This window comes from Dendropsophus ebraccatus, chromosome 4 (genome assembly GCF_027789765.1).
Source record: "Dendropsophus ebraccatus isolate aDenEbr1 chromosome 4, aDenEbr1.pat, whole genome shotgun sequence".
NCBI lineage: Eukaryota > Metazoa > Chordata > Amphibia > Anura > Hylidae > Dendropsophus > Dendropsophus ebraccatus.
Genome location: NC_091457.1, coordinates 170714117 through 170739712, shown reverse-complemented (window position 1 = coordinate 170739712; position 25596 = coordinate 170714117). Strand labels below are relative to the sequence as shown.

The 25596-nt window shown below is 44.3% G+C and overlaps 1 protein-coding gene and 1 long non-coding RNA gene across 2 annotated transcripts in view; one reads left to right on the top strand and one right to left on the bottom strand.

The window, feature by feature from the left end:
- Nucleotides 1–1258, top strand: part of TLCD4 (TLC domain containing 4) — a 45688-nt gene extending 44430 nt beyond the window's left edge. The window contains exon 7 of the mRNA XM_069967730.1: nt 833–1258. Coding sequence (XP_069823831.1) covers nt 833–1148 — 316 coding nt within the window. The 3' untranslated portion in view covers nt 1149–1258. The remainder of the gene's footprint in view (nt 1–832) is intronic.
- A 1687-nt stretch (nt 1259–2945) lies between these two features.
- Nucleotides 2946–25596, bottom strand: part of LOC138789130 (uncharacterized) — a 58439-nt gene continuing 35788 nt past the window's right edge. Inside the window, exons 3-4 of the long non-coding RNA XR_011362704.1 lie at nt 4529–4763; nt 2946–3416 (exon numbers count right to left, since the gene is read on the bottom strand). This is a non-coding gene — a long non-coding RNA (uncharacterized lncRNA). The remainder of the gene's footprint in view (nt 3417–4528; nt 4764–25596) is intronic.

The window sequence follows — 25596 nt, the reverse complement described above, 5'->3', positions numbered from 1 at the left end:
TTACTTTTACAAAATCAAGGGATGAGCTGCATATCATCTGTATCACTCCAGGTGGCCAGAGTCTATTCATTTTTTAGGCCTCATTCACACAATCCGCACCACGATGACCGGACAAGGATCACGGCACAGATCCCCTAGAAGTGCAGCCCCCTGGCAGCAGAGATGACAGAAGCACATCTGACAACTACTCACCTACGGCCCCTATGCCGGCCCGCTTACACACGCTCACCGGAAGTGGCGTGGACTATGCTGATTTGTGCTGGCGCCAGGAGAAGAAGGCAGTGTGGTCCATGCCATTTCTGGTGAACATAAGCCAGCTGGCACGAGGGAGTAGGTGAGTAGTTTTCAGATGCGATGACCGGAGCGCACATTATGCTCTCCTGTCATATCTGCTGCCGGGTGGTGGGGGGATCCATGACGCAATCCACACTAGGACATAGAAGAACAACATTCACCATAAGTACTACAGGTCCCAGTCTGTCTTCTCTTACCTCCATCATCATCTACCGGATTTATAATTGTGATAATGTAAAGTGACCTTTGCCGTGATTCTCTCTATACACTGGATACCACTTGCTCTGCGACAGCGTCTGGTTACACTTTGTCTTGTTCATTTGTCACCATCACTCTATAGTTTTTCCCTAACTTTTATGTAAGGAAACTCGTCTACATATTTCTTCTGTATCTATCATTGTAGACAATTGAGCTTTTGTGCTAAGATCCAGACAGAGGAGTTTATAGTGTGTGATTGTATGATGTTCATCTCTTTGTATATACTTCCCCATCTGCCTGCTGTCTCTCATTAATGGTTTGGCTTCTCTTGGGTTTTCAGGTGGTTCTTCGAGGTGCTGGGATACCAGAAGCACTCGCTGCCTAATATGGTGAATGGCGTCTTGATGACAGTGGTCTTCTTCATTGTTAGGATAGCCGTTATCCCCACCTATTACAGCCGTGTTTTTTCTACTTTTGGCACTGAGGCTTTTCATAGACTGGGCTTGGGTGCGCAATGTGCCTGGATCATCTCCAGCGTCTCCCTGGATATTATGAACGTTATGTGGATGATGAAAATCACAAAGGGATGCTATAAAGTCCTATATCATCCTGGTGGTGTATTGACCAAAACTCAGAAAAATGGCAAAGCCAAGTAGAAGCGACAGACTTGTGTCTTCCATTCTTCCATCCTTTAGATGTTGCAGCCTCTGCCAGGACTTGCATGTTTTTTTTTTCCTCCCGACATAAAATGTATTTTAAGAACTTCCATGATTACCTCTTCGTAATGTTTCTCAATCATGTTCACGCCCTTCCTCAACACTGTTCCAAAGAGCGAGCACATCTTTCCCGACAGTTTTGTTCTCACTGTAGGTGTCTATAATATATCTGACCGGGAGGCTTAGGGTTTGTAATGCGTCTATAACCTGACGCTTGGTGCCCTTTCTATCCTTATTGTATACTGATGTAGATGTTGGTTGGCAGAATGAAGTTGATTGGTAGGAAAGTCGAAGCTCATTAGTCGTGTTTTGTTTTGTTATTGAAGGCCTTGTGCACATAACCCTCCAGTACGTCTTTTAACATCCAAAGGTGGATGGGGTCTTGGCTCAGGCTTGGGAGGGGACAATGCCTAGGGAACTGTAAACAGACGTTTCTTTTGTCTCAAATGTGTTGGGATCCTCCTATGGTTTAGGAGAGCAGATCTCCTGAACCTAATGTGCAAAGGTCCAAACTAGGGTCTCCATAAAAAGATAACGTGGGCATAAAAATCCAACCCAATCCCATATAATCACCCTTACCACAAATAGACGACTGTACTACTGAAATATTAGGAACGTTGCGCCCCAACGGTTACCTTATTGCTTATAGACTTACTGACAATCCACATTTACAGATGCATTAGATCTGCAGCACCACAACTTCAGCCTCATAATAAATTTGTAAACAATATTAGAAGGTTATAGGAAAATGTCACTTAGTGGCAGATATGGCTTTATGTAAGCATTTGGATCCTACATTCACAACAGAGGAAAGCATATTGTCAAAGTGACAATACGAAGTGAAAGGAGCCAGTGATGTTCTGGGGAGAAATAATGGGAGAAGATTTTCTTTTGTCAGTACACCTTTTCATTGGTGTGAGTCTGACTTAAGCTCCTCATGGGCGGGTCTACCTAAAAATATGTAACTTACATATATACCAGCCTTTCTTTAGTCTGATAGATGAAAACAAATAGACATACCGTGTAAGGTGCTGAAGGCTTCTATAACTTACATATGTGGTGGAAGTTAGCTTTACCATTGCATATTTGGCGATAATCTAACTTCTGCTACCCCAATAGCTTTTTTTGTTCAAGAAGTGCACTTTCAGTACAGTTATGGTATTCCAATGTATATTGGGCTGGCAGAGGCCAAAAGGTTATTCTATTGGCCTTGGGACCCATGTCTAGGTCAGATGTATGTGCCACAAATGTTCATTTTACATACCCTGAACATGTTTGGGAACTTAGCCTCATAGGGCTGTTGTGAAACTCCTTTGACAAACCCGAGGCGCTGTGAACAACCCTTGTATACTGTAGCCAGTAACATGTTATCTCTGCGCTCCCGCTCCCCGTCTATTCTGAATCACCATTGTTTGTAAAGGGAAAGGTTTTGGAGCAGAAGTACAGAAGACATTTGCAGATCTCTACTATCCCATACAGGTGAAAGCTTTGCTCACTCCAGAAAAGGGTAAAAGATGGTGGCTCTAGATGGTAGAATTGAATGTTTTTATAGTTGTCCCGCTGGCTCGCACTGCTTGACGATCACTTGAACAGTATTTTGAATGTGTTGAAATGAAGGCTGCGTTTTTCTTCATTTTTAATAGATTTTGATACCTTGAAAATTCCTATAAAATCTCGATGCTCCCGTATTTTTTATTTACATTATTTATTTTTTTTAGCATTTTTGTAGGATCACTGTATAAGAATCAATTTGCATGATTTTCTCTTTGCTAAAGCAGATTTCTGCCAGCTGGCACCCGGCGAGGCATACAGATGTGCTTGTCCTCAGCAATTTCTTATGAGCTAAAAGTATCAAAGTCATTTACTCTGATGGGCAGATCTGGAGCCGAGAAGTCGCTTCTACCTCATGGAGGGTTTTATCTTCCTCTAGATCATCACTGCAGGGTCATGGGCTGATCCAGATGGGCAGATGTTTTATTTTAACCTTACATTTACTAAACACTCTTCTGCAGCTCCCGTTTTCTTTGTGTGAGGGTTTAAAGAAGAAATTTATTTTTTTTATTGTGGTCACAGCACGAAGCTGGTGCACACACTGAGCCGGGCCAATCGCCTTCCCACAGTGCGGTGTTTTCTTCATGTTCTGCTGGTACCCATATGACCGCTCCTCTGGCTATCCTGACATCAGTCTTAGGAATCTCTATGAGGGATCTATAGAAGCCAAAGCCAGGAGTGGATAATAATGGAAGAAAGTGTAAAACACACAAAATGTATCTTCTACTTCTTGGTTATCATAGATTGCTTTGTATAAGACGTTCATACACCATGTTACAGTATGTGAAATGCTATTGGAAGAATTACTAGAGAGAGTGGCATCCGTAAAGTTTGCCCCGTGTGTTCCTTATGATCACATTTGACTTTACATGGATTTCCAATGGGAAATCTGTGTGATTAACAACAGTTGCCTTTTTATATGGTTAGGAAGAAGACGATACAGGTGCCAATGTTGCTTGTAACTCTGAGGTCAGGAGGACATCTCCTCAACCCACCAAGGCGTCTCTACGTATTGTAGACAAGGGGGGAGATTTATCAAACTGTTGTAAAGTAGAATTGTCTTAGTCGCCCTTGGAAACCAATCAGATTCCATCTTTCATTCCTCACAGATTCTTTAAAAAATAAAAATTGTGATCTGATTGATTGCTAGGGGCGACTAAGACAATTCTACTTTACAACAGTTTCATAAATCTCCCCCTAGGTGTCTCTCTACGTATTGTAGGCAAGGCTTCTCTCTACGTATTGTAGGCAAGGCTTCTCTCTACGTATTGTAGGCAAGGCTTCTCTCTACATATTGTAGGCAAGGCTTCTCTCTACGTATTGTAGGCAAGGCTTCTCTCTACGTATTGTAGGCAAGGCTTCTCTCTACGTATTGTAGGCAAGATGTCCCTCTACGTATTGTAGGCAAAGAGTCTCTTTACGTATTGTAGGCAAGGAGTCTCTCTACGTATTGTAGGCAAGGAGTCTCTCTACGTATTGTAGGCAAGGAGTCTCTCTACGTATTGTAGGCAAGGAGTCTCTCTATGTATTGTAGGCAAGCTGTCCCTCTACATAAGAGCAGAAGGGCACATTGTAATCTAAAGGCTGTTCTACACAGTTCACGTTGCCCTCAGGTTACAGGAATGTTCAATCAACTGCTGAAAAAATATCGGATTAAAACTTACAAAAAAGTTATAAAAAGTGACATAAAATTATAGCAAGAAAATCTGCAATTTTGGACTTCAATTGTTTTGCTCATGTGAAGGCATTGTGCCGACCTGTAATCTTACCTCACACGTGGAACACAGAGAGTATTGTGCCGCTGCTCCACGATGGTGATCTCCAGGAATTCTTCCTTATAATCCCTTATTATCCTCTTGCTTTGTTCTGTAGCGATTATCGTCTTTTCCGATTTGCGGGGAAGCGTTTTCTTATACCTGGCCTTTCTACTGTCGCTGAACAGAATTTACTCAAAGCCGCTATGCCTTGGTGTTCGGGGCTGAGGATCTGTCAGTGGTGTTTTATCTGAAAATAAAAGATACACTGGATTTTGCATGTTTTATTCCTTTAGCAGCAGTGCACTGGTATGGCGGCCATATTTACCGATAGAAATAAACTCCCTTCACTGAAGAGTTGTACGGAGCTGGCCGTACACATAACACAATGGTCAGCCGAAATGACTGATTTTGGCTTTATCAGATGACAATGGTTTGAAAATGACACCTTGTGATGGCTGAGAGTGTGATATTTAGCAAACTGCAGCTGAAACAGACAGTGACATGGTCGGCCAAATTCAGTCAATCATTTGCTTACTTTGTTTTTTTTTTCTTTTTAAAAAACCAACAGTGATCTGCCAGTCTAGTCTGGCATGTTTTTGTCACAAGCGTTCATATAGCCAATGAAAATCCTATGCGTATGGCCAGCTTTAGAGTTGTATAGAAGGGAGTTCACCCTAGGATTGTATGGAGCTTAGATCACCTTAGGGTTGTATGAAGCACAATACGGCTAGGGTTTTGTGGTCACAACATGGACAATGTAAGTGTTAGTCATTTGCCTCTGACATGCCACAGACTTATAAGCTGATTCTTATGACTTTTAATGTACACCAGGTGAAAATACATTATTTTTAGGGTTCTACCACAGAAGAACAAGGACACAAGTGATGTTGCTCTACTGTGATGTCGCTTCCCTTTACTCCACCCACTGTGCACTACGTGGCATGGGTTCAGCAGGTATTCTTCCCCTAATCTCCTTCTTTTGAAGGCTGCTTAACTTGATGCAAACTAAATGTAAAAGAAATGTGAATAATGGTGAAAGCCTTGTGCTGAGGTGCTTTATGTTACATTCAGATCCTGCTATATACTTGATAAAATGTGAATATATGAGCTTAGGGCAGCTAACGGGAATTCTGGATATTAGCAATTTACCTACAGCCGAAAACAGTGCATGCCTGCTCACTATAGCTGGCCTCATATAATAATGTCCGCTATGGACCAATCAGCTAACGTATGTGGGGGCCTTCCGACTGGACGAGACAAATGTCTGGCAGTGCCTTTATCCAATTCAGAACATTTTGTGCTTGTACACTTTTTCTGTGCTGTGCAAAAATCTCCGGTCCATGCTCAAATATCATAAGGAGCACAGGCCTTGATAAAAATTTCTCAGTTTGTGCATTTTTTGGCTCACAAACTGTCAGAGTCTGACTGCTGCACAATCATTTTTGCGCAAAACAAAAAGATGGTACATAACAAATCTGGTCAAAAAGTAGCTAATCTAAAACCATGCCCCCTCCGAATGAAAAAATATGGTATAGTTGGTGTAAACTGCTCAAACGGCTTGATAAATGCTGGGAAAAAATATACACTGTAGGCAAAAAACCTATTTCACTAAAATAATGGCGCGAAACGAATGATACATACCCCTATAAACTTTTGGTAGCTGAGTGTGCATATGTGTGAGGGGCGATGGGAGAGACAACTATTGACTAAAAAATTAGAAATGTATGACCAGCTTAAGATTCCACCATCCAACCTCTGCAGTCGGGCTAACTGGTACTATTAGCTGGCAGAGCTGTCTAGGCTGGGTAGGATGTCCATGTAGCAGAGCTGTAGATGTCCCTATGACACCCTGTCTCAGCAGTCCTCTTTATGGGATCGTCTGCTCACCTAAAGGACCCACACACATTGGCGGAGACGGCATCTCAACCCATTGGTTTCGATCTACCCTCTTCTACTGGAGAGATCAGAGGGGTCACATTCACATCATAAACCAATTTTTTTTATTTTATTTTTTTACAAGATTGTAAGGATTTGCTGTCCAGTCCTTGGGTATGGGCAAAACAACAGTATTTTGACCGGGAGGAGGAGGCTTATGGGGTAAGATTTTTTATAGAGAACTGAAGCGTGCTCTTCAGGCCCTGACAGATGTTGTAGAGCGTGAACCCGGCATTCTGACTGCATTGTATACTTGTCATTGAGGGTGTTACCACGTCGGGTGCCTTGCATACGAATGACATTGTCTCAGCTGTGAATAATTAATGTGGCACAGGTAAAGCCTATTGAGAGGATCCTTTGGAACAAACTGCGTACCTTGGCCCTTGCGGCTGGTATTCTGAACTATTCACTCAGGTTTTTTTGATAGTGTTTTTTATGCACTTCACAAATCCAATGGTTTTAGAAGAGTAGAGGATAATTCTGGCATGGTAAATAGACGATCCTGCTGATCCTGAATAATTAATATTGCTTTGCATAGTTAATGCCATTCACCTTCATCCACATGGGGGGGTGGGGGGGTGTCACAGGGACGTTTACCATCACATCTATGGAAGTTTCCCCGTTGTGTTGTGAGCGAGCTCCACAGGGACTCAGTTCTATCGATCACATTTTATGATTCATTGTGCTTTGCTGAAAAATGTAGATTCATCTTTTTTGATGGTTTATATGTTTTTGTTCCACCTTCTACAGACGCAGCATAGAACGAACTGCACCACATAACAGAAAACTTGATATTTTTGTGTCCGCGCACAAAATCCGCTCTTGATTTACTTTTCCTAATTCTAGGAGGGCAATAACCAGAGATTTTATTTTCTTAATCTCTTATCGTTCAGTGATGCAGTCGCTTGGATACAATGGATTATGACATTTTGAGAGGTTAAATGTTATTTTTGTCTAGTTTGTTGCACCACGTCCGGGCCGTCTGGCCCCTCTCAAATTTATTATGCTATTTTGAATAATGAATGCAATAAAAGTTTCTCTTAAACTTGAGTGACTTGAGTTTCTGTGAATGAGGAGAGATCTTCTGACGTGAATTATATTCTATCATTCTCCATAAAATGAAAGACTTTGCCTTTAGCTGCTCCTGAAGGTTACACAGCAGTCACAGTGAGACAAGCCACAGAAGAGACCACTGACATCAAGGTGGGTAAAGTATCAGGTCTGTATAGCAATCAGCATGTGGTATATAATGTATAGTAACTGTATAACCCTCATAACACAGCAGCTGGATATGTGATATATAAGTTACTGTACAGTATAGCAGCATGTGGTATATAATGTATAGTAACTGTATAACCCTGATAACACTGCAGCTGGATATGTGATATATAAGTTACTGTACAGTATAGCAGCATGTGGAATATAATGTATAGTAACTGTATAACCCTGATAACACTGCAGCTGGATATGTGATGTATAAGTTACTGTACAGTATAGCAGCATGTGGTGTATAATGTATAGTAACTGTATAACCCTGATAACACAGCAGCAGCTGGATATGTGATATGTTACTGTACAGTATAGCAGCATGTGGTATATAATGTATAGTAATTGTATAACCCTGATAACACAGCAGCAGCTGGATATGTGATATATAAGTTACTGTACAGTATAGCAGCATGTGGTGTATAATGTATAGTAACTGTATAACCCTGATAACACAGCAGCTGGATATGTGATATATAGGTTACTGTACAGTATAGCAGCATGTGGTGTATAATGTATAGTAACTGTATAACCCTGATAACACAGCAGCTGGATATGTGATATATAAGTTACTGTACAGTATAGCAATCAGCATGTGGTGTATAATGTATAGTAACTGTATAACCCTGATAACACAGCAGCTGGATATGTGATATATAAGTTACTGTACAGTATAGCAGCATGTGGTATATAATGTATAGTAACTGTATAACCCTGATAACACAGCAGCTGGATATGTGATATATAAGTTACTGTACAGTATAGCAATCAGCATGTGGTGTATAATGTATAGTAACTGTATAACCCTGATAACACAGCAGCTGGATATGTGATATATAAGTTACTGTACAGTATAGCAGCATGTGGTATATAATGTATAGTAACTGTATAACCCTGATAACACTGCAGCTGGATATGTGATATATAAGTTACTGTACAGTATAGCAATCAGCATGTGGTATATAATGTATAGTAACTGTATAACCCTGATAACACAACAGCTGGATATGTGATATATAAGTTACTGTACAGTATAGCAGCATGTGGTATATAATGTATAGTAACTGTATAACCCTGATAACACAGCAGCTGTATATGTGATATATAAGTTACTGTACAGTATAGCAGCATGTGGTATATAATGTATAGTAACTGTATAACGCTGATAACACAGCAGCTGGATATGTGATATATAAGTTACTGTACAGTATAGCAATCAGCATGTGGTATATAATGTATAGTAACTGTATAACCCTGATAACACAGCAGCAGCTGGATATGTGATATATAAGTTACTGTACAGTATAGCAGCATGTGGTATATAATGTATAGTAACTGTATAACCCTGATAACACAGCAGCTGGATATGTGATATATAAGTTACTGTACAGTATAGCAATCAGCATGTGGTGTATAATGTATAGTAACTGTATAACCCTGATAACACAGCAGCAGCAGCTTTTAGATACAGGATGGAGCTGCAGATCCCCATAATGGAGAGGATGGGAAACACAAGGGGGGACAGAGACTGCAGGGAGCATGAAGGAATGAGCAGGACAGATGTGGGCACATACATGCAGCACTCTGTCCGGGGAGAGAGGGGTTACAGCTATAAAGAGATTACCTCCACAGTCCTGTCCCCTGATGTAAGCCCCAGTCTGAAATAGATTTGCTATGATTTGGAAGGTGAAGAAGACTTCCTGGGACAGAGTACAGGGCTGTAGACCCCGCTATGCAGACCATGCCCCTCCCCCACTCCCCCTCCCACCCAGTACAGGAAGCTTTTACACCAAAGCAATGCTCTTACACCAAGTTACAATTTTGAAAATCTGTGATCTCTTAAGAAAAACGCTCTTAATCCAAGTTACTCTTACACTAAAGTACAGCTGTAAAGTGCTGTAAAAAGGATTTGCCCCTCAGTTTCTGATCATCTAAGTTTACCTTAAGATAAAGAGAACACAAGAAATCACCTAACAAAGCCGCTCCATATGATCCTCCTATTTACACAAGATATTTATGTAAAGCCTATGTCAACCATGTAAAAAAGTAATTGCCCCCCTAAATATCATAAAATCCCTACTGGGGTACAGAGAGGGCTCACCACATAATCCCTCTCTGCAGCTGGAGACTGCGGCCATCAGCGGGCCTGGGCCAATCACTGCCCCCGCTAAGTAGACACTTAAATGACAGCTGCATTTAAATGTCCTTAAAACGCATCATTGGTGGTGCTGTGGTGGAAATTATCCAAAGCCGGAACATCGTTACTTCTCAGGCCAGGGCTCAGCGTCATTGTGATGCTGATCCCGACTCGCAGATCGATTCCTTTGGGCTCCAGAATTATCTGCAGAAAAATGGATTTGATGTAATATATATATATATATATATATATATATATTAGGGCTGGGCGATATGGCCAAAAAATTAAATCTCGATTTAAATTCTTTTTTGGACGATTCTCGATTTAAATCTCGATTTATTATTATTATTTTTGCTAAATAAACAATATTTTTCTATTTGCAGCATCAGATACTATTTTAATGATGTTTGAGACACGTGTATTGTGGAGGCATAGTGGATAAGGGGTGTAGTAGTAGTAGTACAGGAACAGATGAAAGATGTAGTAGTACAGGAATAGATGAGAGGTGTAGTAGTACAGGAATAGATAAGGGGCAGAGACATAGCTAGTAGCATGAGGCCCCATGAAACCTTGGTGACTGGGGGGGGGGGGAGCGAGCATGGGGCACACTGGGGGGGGGAGGGGAGCATGGGGCACACTGGGGGGGGGGAGGGGAGCATAGGGCACACTGGGGGGGAGGGGAGCATGGGGCACACTGGGGGGGAGGGGAAGGGAGCATGGGCCTGGGCTCCTCCTCCCGCCGCTGAGCCGAATATCCCCTCCCGGTCGCATATGGAGGTCCCCGGAGGAGTTTGAAGAATCGGGTGTGGAGGGTGATAGTGTCGGTGCAGGTGCTGGAGCTGTACAGTGGGATCGGGGGTCTGCACTGCGCCCCCCGATCCCGATGTACGGCTACAGCACCCGCAGCGACATTATCACCAGACCCTTCAGCCTCCAGCTACTGAAGTCTGCCTGAGGAGGGAGAGCGCCCAGCAGCGTCCTCTGTCCCCGCTGCTGACCCGCCCCCATAGCAGGACGAATACAGTCACTCCCTCCCTCCCGGCCGCACGTGGAGATCCCCGGAGGAGGCTGAAGAATCGGGTGATACAGCCGGATCGGGGGGCGCAGTGCAGACCCCCGATTTAGCTGTACAGCTCTAGTAGCGACACTATCACCCAATTCTTCAGCCTCCTCGGGGGACCTCCACATGCGGCCGGGAGGGAGCACGTGTACTCGTCCTGCTATGGTGGCAGTTCAGCAGCGGAGACAGAGGACGCTGCTGGGCGCTTTCCCTCCTCAGGCAGACTTCAGTAGCTGGAGGCCGCAACGAACGTGCCTCCCTCGCGGCCGCACGCATCAAATGATTTTTTTTTAATTCGATTTTTAAAAAAATCAAATCGATTCTCAAATTCTGGGCGAATTAATCGAATTAACTCGATTAATCGCCCAGCCCTAATATATATATATATATATATATATATATATATATATATATACACACACACACACACACACACTACATTGAATCCTATAAGAGATCAGTAAACTGTACAATGTTGCCCCCTAGTGGAGCTATAAGTTAAAGGGAACCTGTCACACACCCCCCCCCCCCCCCCCGTGCCGGGGTGACAGGCTCCCGACCCCCCCACTAGAGCCTCCTATACTTACCTGATCGCGCCAGATCCCGCTTCTTGAGACGATCCGATGACAGATTTCAGCGTCCAAAGCCCGACACGTGCGCCCCTGAGATGAGTCCGACGCTCCATTCATTCTCTATGAGTGTCGGACTCATCTCAGAAGCGAACGTGTCAGGCTTCGGGCACTGAAATCTCCGTCACCGGAGCGGCTCAAGAAGCGGGACCCGGCACAATCAGGTAAGTATAGGGGGCTCGGGAGCCTGTCCCCCCGGCATGGGGGGGGTGACAGGTCCCCTTTATTAAAAAAAAAGTATTTTTAATAATAAAAATGCCCCTTCCTATAGAAATAGTTTAAATCACCCCCTTTTTCCCATTTTATAAAGCGAAAAAAAACGCAAAATTGATGATTTTTAGTCACATCAAATCTAGAAAAATTGTAATAAAAAGTGATCAAAAAGTCGCATATACACAAGCAAGGTGCCAACAGAAAATACAGATCAAGGCGCAAAAAATGACACCTCACTCAGCCCCATAGACCAAAGGATAAAAGTGTTATAAGGAGGTGAATAGAGCAATTTTAATTTACTTAAAAAAAAGTTTTTAAGTTTTAAAAATCAGTCAGATAAACTAAAAGTTACATAAGTTGTCTATCGTTATAATCGCACTGACTTGAGGAACATTGATAATGTTTTACCATATGTCAGTTTTATCACAGGGCGAACAGCATAAACTGTTGAAAAAAAAAAAGGCACTTTATTATTAATTTCACAGCACAATTAATTTTTTTCCCAGTTTTGCAGCATATTTTATGGAAACATTAAGTGGTTTGGTGCGGGGTTGACTCCCCACAATGCAATGCTCTCCAGTGACCACAAGAATTAGCTCTCCTTGCAGTCTGCTGATCTTTGTTGTTCTTCCACAATGCTTTTCAAGTTCATCAACCCAAAAGCCAAGTATCCAGATGAAAAAATGTTCCTCAGTTTGGCTATTGCAGGTATTTAGTGATAAAACAGAACAAGGCAACAAAGAGAATTTCTAGGAGGTCTGACCCCTTAGCCAGATGATCATCCAGTAATACTAGGAAGAGGAGCCGTGGCTGATCCTATGCTCCTTTCTGCAGTAGTGATAAGTCGATCTGGTGTTGTTGGCTTTAGATATCCGGTATTGTCTTTCTGCACAAGAGGCCATTCCTTCAAGTTGATTCATCATCCCAGTGTGTGTACGCTGTTGGAACTTACCTTACAAAATTACAGGTGTCCTTGTAAGGTTGAAGACTTTGAGACATCTAGCTCAATCTATGCGCAAATTAATGGCACTTAAAGACCTGCTCGTATGTTGGTTTCTTTGCCAGTAGTAGTAGACCTGTTCGCCAATGTGGCACATTTTATTCCATCATTAGGCTTTGGTTTCAGCAGCCTTCTTCTTTATTAAGAACATCTTTTGCCGCCATGGATTACCTTTAACATTAGAATTTAGTTTGAATTACAATTGTGGCAAGTGCTCTGAGGGTTATCCGAGGTCAAGCTGGACTTCAGCCTATCGCCTGCAGACCATGTGGAATGTGTCAATCAAATATTGGGGAACGTTTTAGGATCACTGGCGTTTGTTTTCTTCTCGACAGGACAACTGTTTCACATTTACAGCAGTCAGTCCCGTAAGGCTTCATCATTTTATATTGTATACAGATATCATCCATGGCTCCTCACTTTCTTGCTGCCGTCCTTCAAATTTAGTAAATCTTGTGCAAAGAAGCAGTTGTCTCCTTTGCTTTGGTCATGATTAGACATCTTGGGAACTGACGGAGACTAAAGCTCTGCAATTATTTATCTTCTCTGCCGATGAAGCTGTCATTCCTGAAATGGCTCAGGAGCCTTTCAACAAGCTTTTAGTTCACGAGCACCCAAGCAGCACGCAGTACATCCGCAGTACTTGCTTGAGTATCGTTTACAGTCCGATATTTGTTGTCCAAGACAATAAAAGTATTTATCATCACCGACACGTTGGGCCTCATTTACTAACAATGCATCAATTTTAAACCATTAAGTCTGTTGTATCTATTTTTTGAGGGCCAATTCATAAATGTGACGCATACCCTTTTCACAGGACAAAATGAAAACCCGACCATTCTGCCTCATTACAAATGGCTGGTTTTTAGAAAAGAAAAAAACAATTAAGGTTTGCACACACCCAGGACCCAAACACATGGTTTTTGGAAAAATTGTGTCGCACACCTTTAGTAAACATGCCATAACACTAAACAGAAAGGAAAAATTGACAAAAAACTGACAATTTTCTGCATAGAACATGTTAGTTAATCAACCCTATTGCATTCAAAGTTTCTACAGCACATAATAGAGGCTATGGTAGAGAGGCAGCGCCCCCTGGTGACACAATACAGGTAAGACCGTAGAAGTAGAACTGTACAGTCATGGCCAAAAGTTTTGAGAATGACACAAATCTTCTATTTTCCCATGATCCTCTGCCCTCTGGTTTTTATGTGTGTTTGTCAGATGTTTTTATCACATACAGAAATATAATTGCAATCATATTCTGAGTAACAGAAGCTTATACTGACAGATAGATGAGTGACTGCAGCAAGTCTATAGTATTTGCAGTGTTGCGGCTTCTTTTTCAGGACTCTGCAATTCTCCCCGGCTGCTCTCATCAACTTCTGGACCAAATCCTGACTGATAGCCGGCCATTCTTGCACAATCAATGCTTGCATTTTGTCAGAACTTGTTGGTTTTTGTTTGTCCATCCGTCTCTTGATGATTGACCACAAGTTCTCAATGGGATTAAGATCTGGGGAGTTTCCAGGCCATGGACCCAAAATCTCTTTCTTTTGTTCCCTGAGCCATTTAGTTATCACCTTTGCTTTATGGCAAGGTGCTCCATCATGCTGGAAAAGGCTTTGTTGGTGGCCAAACTGCTCTTGGACGGTTATTCATGGCTGTGTTTTTCGGCAAGACTGAGAGAGCCGATTCCCTTGGCTGAGAAGCAACCCCACACATGAATGGTTTCAGGATGTCGGTTACAGTTGGCATGAGACAAGACTGGTGGTAGCGCTCACCTCGTCTTCTCCCAATAAGCTGTTTTCCAGATGTCCCAAACAATCGGAAAGGGGATTCATCAGAGAAAATGACTTTCCCCCAGTCCTCAGCAGTCCACTCCCTGGACCTTTCCCCCAGTCCCCAGCAGTCCGCTCCCTGGACCTTTCCCCCAGTCCTCAGCAGTCCGCTCCCTGGACCTTTCCCCCAGTCCTCAGCAGTCCACTCCCTGGACCTTTCCCCCAGTCCTCAGCAGTCCGCTCCCTGGACCTTTCCCCCAGTCCTCAGCCGTCCACTCCCTGAACCTTTCCCCCAGTCCTCAGCCGTCCGCTCCCTGCACCTTTCCCCCAGTCCTCAGCAGTCCAATCCCTGGACCTTTCCCCCAGTCCTCAGCAGTCCACTCCCTGGACCTTTCCCCCAGTCCTCAGCAGTCCGCTCCCTGGACCTTTCCCCTAATCCTCAGCAGTCCGCTCCCTGGACCTTTCCCCCAATCCTCAGCAGTCCTCTCCCTGGACCTTTCCCCCAGTCCTCAGCAGTCCACTCTCTGGACCTTTTGCAGAATATCCGTCTGTCCCTGATGTTTTTCTGGAGAGAAGTGGCTTCTTTGCTGCCCTCCATGAGACCAGGCCTAGCTCCAAGAGTCTCCGCAGTCTCAGTGCACAGTGCAGATGCCCTCACACCAGCCTGCTGCCATTCCTGAGCAAGCTCTGCACTGCTGGTAGCCCCGTCCCGCAGCTGACCACACTTTAAAGAGACGGTCCTGGCACTTGCTGATCTTTCTTGGGCGCCCTGGAGCCTTTTTGGCAACAATCGAACCTCTCTTCTTGAAGTTCCTGATGATGCGATAGATTGGTGACTGAGGTGCAATCTCTCTAGCTGCGATACTCTTCCCTGTTCGGCCATTTTTGTGCAGTGCAATGATGACTGCACGTGTTTCATTAGAGATAACCATGGTTAACAGAAGAGAAACAATGATGCCAAGCACCAGCTTCCTTTTAAAGTGTCCAGTGGTGTCATTCTTACTTAATCATGACAGATTGCTCCAGTAACACAGGTGTGGGTGTTGATGAGGACAGGGCTGGAGATCAATCACTGAAACAATGTTAGCTGCTCCTTGTAAGGCCGGGCTGCAATGATGGTGAAATGTGTTTTGGGGGATAAAGTTCATTCTCTAGGCAAATATTGACTTTGTAAGTAATTGCTGTAAAGCCGATCCCTCTGTATAACATCCTGGGGTATATGCAAATTGCCGTTTTAAAAACTGAAGCAGTAGACTTTGTAAAAATTAATATTTGTATCATTCTCAAAACTTTTGGCCATGACTGTATGTTTGGAGGACCTGACTAGAGATAAGAAAATATATAGTAATTACTAGAAAATGTACCCGGCGCTGCCCGGGTATAAAGTGTCAGTGTGTTAATTAGATTTGTTCTAAGGTGCCCAGGAGGCCAAGCTAAAGGTATTGTTTCATCTAAGTTCAGTGGTATTAGTGTATACCCACAATGTATAGTTTTTAGGGGTCTCGCATATCTGTAGTGCATAGTGGGGGGGGCTGTATACCTATAGTGTATAGTTGGGGGGGGGGTCCTGTATACCTGTAGTGTGTAGTTGGGGGGGGGGGGCTGTATACCTGTAGTGTATAGTTGAGGGAGGTCCTGTATACCTGCAGTGTACAGTTGGTGAAGGTCCTGTATACCTGTACTGTATAGTTGGGGGGTCCTGTATACCTGTAGTATATAGTTGGTGCTGTATACCTGTAATGTATAGTTTGGGGGTCCTGTATACCTGTAGTGCATAGTTTGAGGGTCCTGTATAACTGTAGTATAGAGTTGGTGGAGGTCCTGTATACCTGTAGTGTATAGTTTGGGGTCCTATATACCTGTAGTATATAGTTGGTGGAGTTCCTGTATACTTGTAGTATATAGCTTTGGGGTCCTGTATACCTGTAGTAAAGAGTTGGTGAAGGTGCTGCATACCTGTAGTATAGAGTTGGTGTAGGTCCTTTATACCTGTAGTGTATAGTTTTGGGGTCCTGTATACCTGTAGTGTATAGTTTGGGGTCCTGTATACCTGTAGTATATAGTTGGTGGAGGTCCTCTATACCTGAAGTATATAGTTGGTGGAGGTCCTGTATACCTGTAGTGTATAGTTTTGGGGTCCTGTATACCTGTAGTGTCCTGTATACCTGCAGGGTCGTATTTACCATAAGCCACCCATGGTCTTGTGCGTAGGGTAGCACCTTGCAGAGGGGCAGTACCCTCCCGTTCAGACTTGCCAGAAAATCTTTGGTCAGGTCTTGTATAGCGGTGTTATCCAGTCACAGTATGGCGGTATTGGTCAGGTCTGGTATGCCAGTGTTATTCAGTCACAGTGTGTCGGTATTGGTCATGTCTGGTATGGCAGTGTTATCCAGTCACAGTATGGCGGTATTGGTCAGGTCTGGTATGGCAGTGTTATTCAGTCACAGTGTGTCGGTATTGGTCAGGTCTGGTATGGCAGTGTTATCTAGTCACAGTATGGCGGTATTGGTCAGGTGTGGTATGACAGTGTTATCCAGCTACAGTATGGCGGTATCGGTCAGGTCTGGTATAGCAGTTTTTTTCCAGTCATCGTATGGTGGTATTGGTCAGGTGTGTTATAGCGGTGTTATCCAGTCACAGTATGGCGGTATTGGTCAGGTCTGATATGATGGTGTTATCCAGTCACAGTATGGTGGTATTGGTCAGGTCTGGCAGTGTTATCCAGTCACAGTATGGCGGTATTGGTCAGGTCTGGTATGACAGTGTTATCCAGCACCGTATGGCGGTATTGGTCGGGTCTGGTGTGGCAGTGTTACCCAGTCACAGTTTGGTATACCTGCAGTGCCCTGTATATACATGTCCTGTATAGATGGAGTAGGGGGTCCTGTATACCTGTATAGATGGAGTAGGGGGTCCTGTATATACATGTACTGTATAGATGGAGTAGGGGGTCCTGTATACATGTCCTGTATAGATGGAGTAGGGGGCCCTGTATATACATGTACTGTATAGATGGAGTAGGGGGTCCTGTATACCTGTACTGTATAGTTGGAGTAGGGGGTCCTGTATACCTGTAATGTATAGTTGGAGTAGGGGGTCCTGTATATACATGTACTGTATAGATTGAGTAGGGGGTCCTGTATACCTGTACTGTATAGTTGGAGTAGGGGGTCCTGTATACCTGTAATGTATAGTTGGAGTACGGGGTCCTGTATATACATGTACTGTATAGATGGAGTAGGGGGTCCTGTGTACATGTACTGTATAGATGGAGTAGGGGGTCCTGTATATACATGTACTGTATAGATGGAGTAGGGGGTCCTGTATATACATGTACTGTATAGATGGAGTAGGGGGGTCCTGTATACATGTACTGTATAGATGGAGTAGGGGGGTCCTGTATATACATGTACTGTATAGATGGAGTAGGGGGTCCTGTATATACATGTACTGTATAGATGGAGTAGGGGGTCCTGTATATACATGTACTGTATAGATGGAGTAGGGGGTCCTGTATATACATGTACTGTATAGATGGAGTAGGGGGTCCTGTATATACATGTACTGTATAGATGGAGTAGGGGGTCCTGTATATACATGTACTGTATAGATGGAGTAGGGGGTCCTGTATACATGTACTGTATAGATGGAGTAGGGGGTCCTGTATACATGTACTGTATAGATGGAGTAGGGGGTCCTGTATATATATGTACTGTATAGATGGAGTAGGGGGTCTACCAGTTATTACTGTGGATGTTGTGAGGCAGCTTCCCTAGCAACCATTGCTCCCTGTGAAAATGAAAGCAGTAATCCTATTGGTTGCTAAGGCTCCAACTGCCGTGTCTGCTGCAGCTAATTATATCACCTGTGTTTGCAGTGAGGAGATTTTCCCATTCATCTCTATAGGGCGCCGCTTTTCCCCCTACCCCTCCTCTCCTGTACATCTGGTGGGGACGGGACCTTCGCAATAACCTTCCCGGGCACCCAATGTATCTGTGGGCCAAATTTGGGGTCAAACGGTTCAGGCGTTTGGAAGTCTATTTGGGACAGACAGACAGACAGACTTTCATTTTTATAATATAGATAGAAGCGAATTGATTCATCAGCTCAGCAGTCGGCTGCTTTATAACTTTTCCAGGCACCTGGGGAGTAGCAAAACCGAGGTAAAAGGCAGCTGGCTGATAAACAGACTGCCAAACTAACAAACTGATTTGCTTCATTATTACATTATTACTTAAAAAAAAAAATAATAATAATAATAAAAAAATATATATATTTCCTGATCGTCCTCAGGCAGCACACTAATGGGGTTAATAGATTCCCGTTGACCCGGCACAGAAGGGGTTAATCTAGCAATAAACACAAATAGATTAATACCGCACACCTGGTAACCCCCTATAAGAGCCCCAAGGAAACCACACAACACTGTATTTTTTTCTCTTCTCGGACAGAAGGATGGTTTTCTCAGACAATAAAAATCAACCTCTATACTGTGTCTGGTCCAGTCCCTGGGGTCTGATACATATATACAGCCGTATACCAGGGTTATCTTGGTCCCTCAGCTGTTCCCACGCCTGGCTGAGCTGCAAAGTGGGATTAAAGGCTTTTTTACACCTTGCAGACGTTCATGCCAAACTTTTCCTGGCCCCTGAACAGTTTACCTCTGCTTCATGTGCCACCTGCGACTCTCGCCACCTCCAACATGGCGGTGCGGCGCCTGGATCCTCTCCTGCGCGTGACTGACAACCGGTCTGACGTCTGACATGGTAAGATTCAATAGCAGCACTTACATGCATGTCTGAAGCCGGCCATGCGATGCGGCCCTTTTCCAAGATGGCGCCGCGCGGCTTCACTGCCGTCTGCGCATGTCCGGTCCTGAGGATGACGTCACTGGCGTCCGGAACTGCACGCTGCGCATGCGCGAGCCGCAGCAGGTATAAAAGCATGCCATTAGCATCCAGGGACAACGCTCTGCCTAGGCAGCAGTTCCCTTGGGTGTCTAGAGGTAAATGTTATGGTCTGGGCGGCCTCCTGCTTTACATATAGATGTCATCTCACCCCTTGTTCCTTGATCTTTTCCAGATGTCCCACTACAGGGGTAAAAGGAGCAGGAAATGACGGCACACGTTGTGTGCTAACTGTGGCCAGCCACTAGCAGAATCATGGGAGCAGGATGGGTGCTCTCTATGTATGTCTTCATCACAAGACAAGATTTCCTAGTGTGGTTTAAAGACCAACTCACTGACACCTTCAAAGATGTTAAAAGTGCTGTTCTGCAAGGGAATAAAGCAAAGAAGCATAAGCCTGCCTCACCTGCACCTCCTACCTCAGCCAGAGGAGGAGACACTGAGCAGGACTCATCTGAGGAGTCAGATTGGGAGGCTTTGGAGGAAGTGTGCCTGTTACAGAAGGACTCAATGCCCAAACTGCTCTCAGCAGTAAAAAATACTGTACTAATGTATACTGTATACTGATAAAGATGTTTCTCACAAACGCAAAAAAGATCAGCTCTTCTATTTCCCTCCAAATAAAACAAAGTTTTTCCTACTCACCCGATCATTAAGGGCATGTTCAGAAGGAATGGGCTAAACCTGAAAGATCTCAGTCTAATGCCAAATTCAAATCCACCTACAGGCTGGATCTGAAGTTACAGATGAATGGGCCAATCCTCCAAAGGTGGATCAACCGGCGGCACAACTTTCCAAAAAAGCTTATTTTCCGTCGGAAGAGTCAGCTTTACTCTCAGATCCAATGGAAAGAAAAGCAGATACGTTGTGCAAAAAGACCTATGCAACCGCAGCTAGTTCCTCAAAGATCTCCATGACAAGCATTCCAGTAGCCAGATCGCTTCGAGTTTGGTTAAGTCAACTATCACATGACATTGAAGATGGAGTACCGAGAGAGGACTTACTCAAAGATTTGTCCCTGATGAAGACCGCAGCAGATTTTTTATGTGACGCACCTATGGACGCCTTAAAATACTCTTCCAGATGTATGGCGTTGTCCAACGCTGCAAGGCGTGCGCTTTGGCTGAAGTTGTGGGAAGGGGACATTCTGTCTAAATATCACTTCGTATCCCTTCCTTTCCACCCTTCCTCACTGTTTGGGCCACAACTGGAATCTATCCTTAATAAATTAAATAATAATAAAGGATCATTTTTTCCAAGGAAGAAGACCTTTAAACCATTTAAAACCTCTTATACAAGGTCACCAAAAAGACAGTATAATTTCCGCCCCTCCAAAGGAAGAGGACAGTTCAGGAAGCAGCAGCAGCGGCCTGGATCTTCAAAGAAAAAGTCTGACGCCACAAAGGATGAGCACATGTGACGCCAGGTCCCCGTCCCCTCCGGTTGGTGCACGGCTCCTAGATTTTGCTTCGGTCTGGTCAACAACATCATCAGATGCCTGGGTAAACTCCACTCTACAAAGAGGTTATTGCCTAGAACTAAAAGACTTTCCTCCAGACCGATTTATCCTCAACAGAGGAAACAACCAAGTCATACATCAGCTCCTTCAGGAATTCATTCAGAAGAATGCTCTGGAGGAAGTACCTCCTAAGGAGAGGAATCTGGGAGTGTATTCGCCAATATTTGCTGTACCGAAGTCCGGAGGGACTTGGAGACTGGTGATCAATCTCACCTACCTCAACAAATTCTTCTTAAAGAAAAAATTCAGAATGGAAACGATTCAGACAGCAGTTCTGTCAATGCAACAAGGAGATTTCATGGCCACCATCGACTTACAAGATGCGTACCTGCATGTACCAATCCTAACAGCACAGAAAATACCTCAGGGTGGCATTTCTACATCAGAAGAAAGTGGTCCATCTTCAGTTCACCTGTCTGCCGTTCGGGATAACATCAGCCCCACGGGTGTTCACAAAGATTGCAGTCGTCTTAACAGCGCACCTGAGAAAGCAGGGTATATGTGTTACCCCGTACCTGGACGACTGGCTTATAACCGCGTCATCCAGGGAGACTCTGATGCTTCATCTGAATCAGACAATGATGTCTCTTCAGGATCATGGGTTTCTCATAAACCTCAAGAAACCCAACCTCATCCCATCAACAAGGTTGACTTATCTTGGCTTCGTCATAGACTCTCTACAGATGCAACTTTTTCTCTCACCAGAGAGAGTGATGAAGATAAAGAACACGGTGAACACTCTGATCAGCATGGATCGTTGCACCATCCGCTTTGCCATGAGAACCCTAGGCATGCTTACCTCAGCCATCGAAGCAGTCCAATGGGCGAGAGCTCACATCAGGGTTCTACAAAGACACATTCTCGCTCGATGGGAGAGATGTCCAGAAGATCTAGAAAGAATGATTCCTGTCTCTCACCTGGTCAAACAGGATCTAACTTGGTGGCTGACCCACTCTCGCCTCATGAAAGGGAAAAGTCTACTACCCCAGCATCAAGTAGTCCTCACTACGGATGCCTCAGGCTCCGGTTGGGGTGCCCATATAGGCTCTCATGCGGGTTCCCTCATGCGGGTGCCCTCTTGCGCTCTCATGTGGGTTCAGCGCAAGTGGTCCTATCAAGACCAGAGGCTCACATCCAATATGAGGGAGCTGAGAGCGATCAGATTAGCGCTGCATCATTTCCAGTACATCCTCCTCAACAAAGCAGTTCAGATTCAGACGGACAACATCACTGCTGTTTTCTATATAAACAAACAAGGAGGAACCAGAAGCCAATCTCTCCAGTTGGAACGCACTCGCCTCATGTCATGGGCCGAAGCCAATCTTCTGAAAATATCAGCAGTCCATATCAAGGGCTCACTCAATGTTACAGCAGATCTTTTGAGCAGGAAGACATTACTGCAAGGCGAGTGGGAATTGAACACAGCAGTCTTCAAAATAATTGTGGAGTTATCGGACGGCCTCAGGTGGACGTGATGGCCAATCATCTAAATACGAAGCTAGATCAGTTCTGTTCTCTATACAGGAAGAATCATCCATTCGCAGTGGACGGTCTATTAATCTCCTGGACCAGAATCTTCATCTATGCGTTTCCACCATTTCCACTCATACCAAGAGTCCTGAAAAAGATTCGGGACGAGAAGGTCAGGGCAATAGTCATTCTGCCATATTGGCCCCGCCGGGCCTGGTTTCCTCTTGCGTGGAGTCTTTCGAAAGGCGTATTCTGGAAGCTACCTCTCCGCAAAGATCTGTTACAGCAGAACGGCCTTCTACATCCACACTTGCCCAAACTTCATCTAACAGCATGGAACATGAACTCCACGCCTTAAAAGCTCAGGGCCTTTCAGATGAAGTTGTGCGGACTCTCTTAGCCTCAAGAAAAACAACTACTATGAAGGTCTATTCTAGAGTTTGGAACATCTACTCCACATGGTGTGTCTCCAACAACAGAAGATTGAAAGAGATATCATCTGTTCTCCAGTTTCTGCAAGAGGGGTTTCAGAAAGGCTTAAAGCCTAATACTCTAAAAGTCCATCTAACGGCTATTAACGCTCACCTAGATGGCCTTTTTTCTAAAACTCCTCTAATATCAAGATTCTTCAGAGTCGTTGCAAAACTCAGACCCAGTTACCATAATCCTGTACCTACCTGGGATCTTACCATCGTGCTCAAATGTCTGACAGAGCAGCCGTTTGAACCAATTGAGGATACAGAACTAAAGTGGCTATCATGGAAAACGTTGTTTTTGATCGCAGTAACGTCGGCCAGGAGAATAAGTGAACTACATGCACTTTCTTGCAAAGATCCATATCTCAAGCTCCTCAATGATAAAGTGGTCCTAAGAACCATGCCTGGTTTCTTGCCAAAAGTGCCTTTTACGGCTAATTTAAATCAAGAAATAGTCCTACCCGTGGTAGGTCAAACTGAAGATCAAACATTGCATTTATTAGACATCAAAAGATCCATTGAAAATTATTTGGAAAAAACAGCCCCTTTCAGACAGACGGAAGCCTTGTTTGTTCAAATGTGTGGCGAGAACAAAGGCAAGAGAGCAAGTAAAGCTTCTTTAGCTCGCTGGACCAAAGATCTAATCCGACATTGCTACTCTTCAGTAGGACTCGAATCACCACTATCAATTCGGGCCCACTCAACTAGGTCAACTGCTACATCCTGGGCTGAAAAATGCCAGATTCCGCTAGACCAAATCTGCAAAGCCGCCACTTGGTCCACACCGTCTACCTTCATCAAGCATTACCGACTTGATATTACATCTTCCGAGGGTTCAGCCTTTGGCATGAGCGTGCTACAAGGAGCAGTAAATCTCAATACCCTCCCCTCTTAAATTCATTGCTTTGAATGTCCCATTAGTGTGCTGCCTGAGGACGATCAGGACGTATAAAATTTACTCGCCTGAAATTTTTATTTCCTGGAGTCCGAAGGCAGCACAATATACCCCCCCAATAAATATTGCTTGCATACAATACAGTGTTCTGTGGTTTCCTTGGGGCTCTTATAGGGGGTTACCAGGTGTGCGGTATTAATCTATTTGTGTTTATTGCTAGATTAACCCCTTCTGTGCCGGGTCAACGGGAATCCATTAACCCCATTAGTGTGCTGCCTTCGGACTCCAGGAAATAAAAATTTCAGGCGAGTAAATTTTATACATATATATATAGTAGGGATGGTCTGAACCTGCCGAGGTTCGGGTTCGCATGAACCCGAACGCTCGGCATCAGATTCCCGCTGTCTGGCTGCTCCGTGGAGAAGGTGGATAAAGCGGGAGGACCGACTGGAAAACTGGGATACAGCCATAGCCATAGGCTGTATCCCAGTTTTCCAGGCGGTCCTCCCGCTGTATCCACCCTCTCCACGGAGCAGCCAGACAGCGGGAATCAGATGCCAAGCCTTCGGGTTCATGCGAACCCGAACCTCGGCAGGTTCAGACCATCCCTACTATATATATGTATATTAAAAATTCTGTTATATCCAGCCCCAGTCACGTCTGTCATATACAATGTATGATACATCCGAGAAGTCTCCAGCCCCGATCACTTCTGTCATATACAATGTATGATACATCTGGGAAGTCTCCAGCCCCAGTCACTTCTGTCATATACAATGTATGATACATCTGGGAAGTCTCCAGCCCCAGTCACTTCTGTCATATACAATGTATGATACATCCGGGAAATCTCCAGCCCCAGTCACTTCTGTCATATACAATGTATGATACATGCAGGAAGCCTCCAGCTCCAATCACTTCTGTCATATACAATGTATGATACATCCGGGAGGTCTCCAGCCCCAGTCATATACAATGTATGATACACCCGGGAAGTCTCCAGCCCCAGTCACTTCTGTCATATACAATGTATGATACATCTGGGAAGTCTCCAGCCCCAGTCACTTCTGTCATATACAATGTATGATACATGCAGGAAGCCTCCAGCTCCAATCACTTCTGTCATATACAATGTATGATACATCCGGGAAGTCTCCAGCCCCAGTCACTTCTGTCATATACAATGTATGATACATGCAGGAAGCCTCCAGCCCCAATCACTTCTGTCATATACAATGTATGATACATCCGGGAGGTCTCCAGCCCCAGTCATATACAATGTATGATACATGCAGGAAGCCTCCAGCCCCAATCACTTCTGTCATATACAATGTATGATACCTTCCCTCTATCTACAATCTTTCAAATGCCATCCCCCCTGTGGTGGGATAGAGAACACCCCTTCCTCCCCCCCCTTCTTTTTTCCCTCTCCTTATACTTTTGCTTTCTATTGACATTGGTGGCCGTTCTGGCCTCCTTCTATGGTGCAGTGTTGCATCTTATGCTGACACCTATCCCTACTTTACAATGACTGTATACTGAAAACTATGCATAATTAGCCTCACTAGATGATTGTTTCTGATGAGTGCTTGAATTTTAACACTGTTCTTCTTTTGTAAGCTCTTGGCTTTGGACACTTTGGGGGGCATTTATTAAGTCAGGCGTTTTTTACGCCGGACTTACAAATGCCCCCGCAGCTCCGGCGCTACGGGGATTTATGTAGAGGCGGACTGCCGCTACATAAATCCCGTGCGCCCCGCCGAAAACCTACGCCACCTGAGGACTGGAGTAG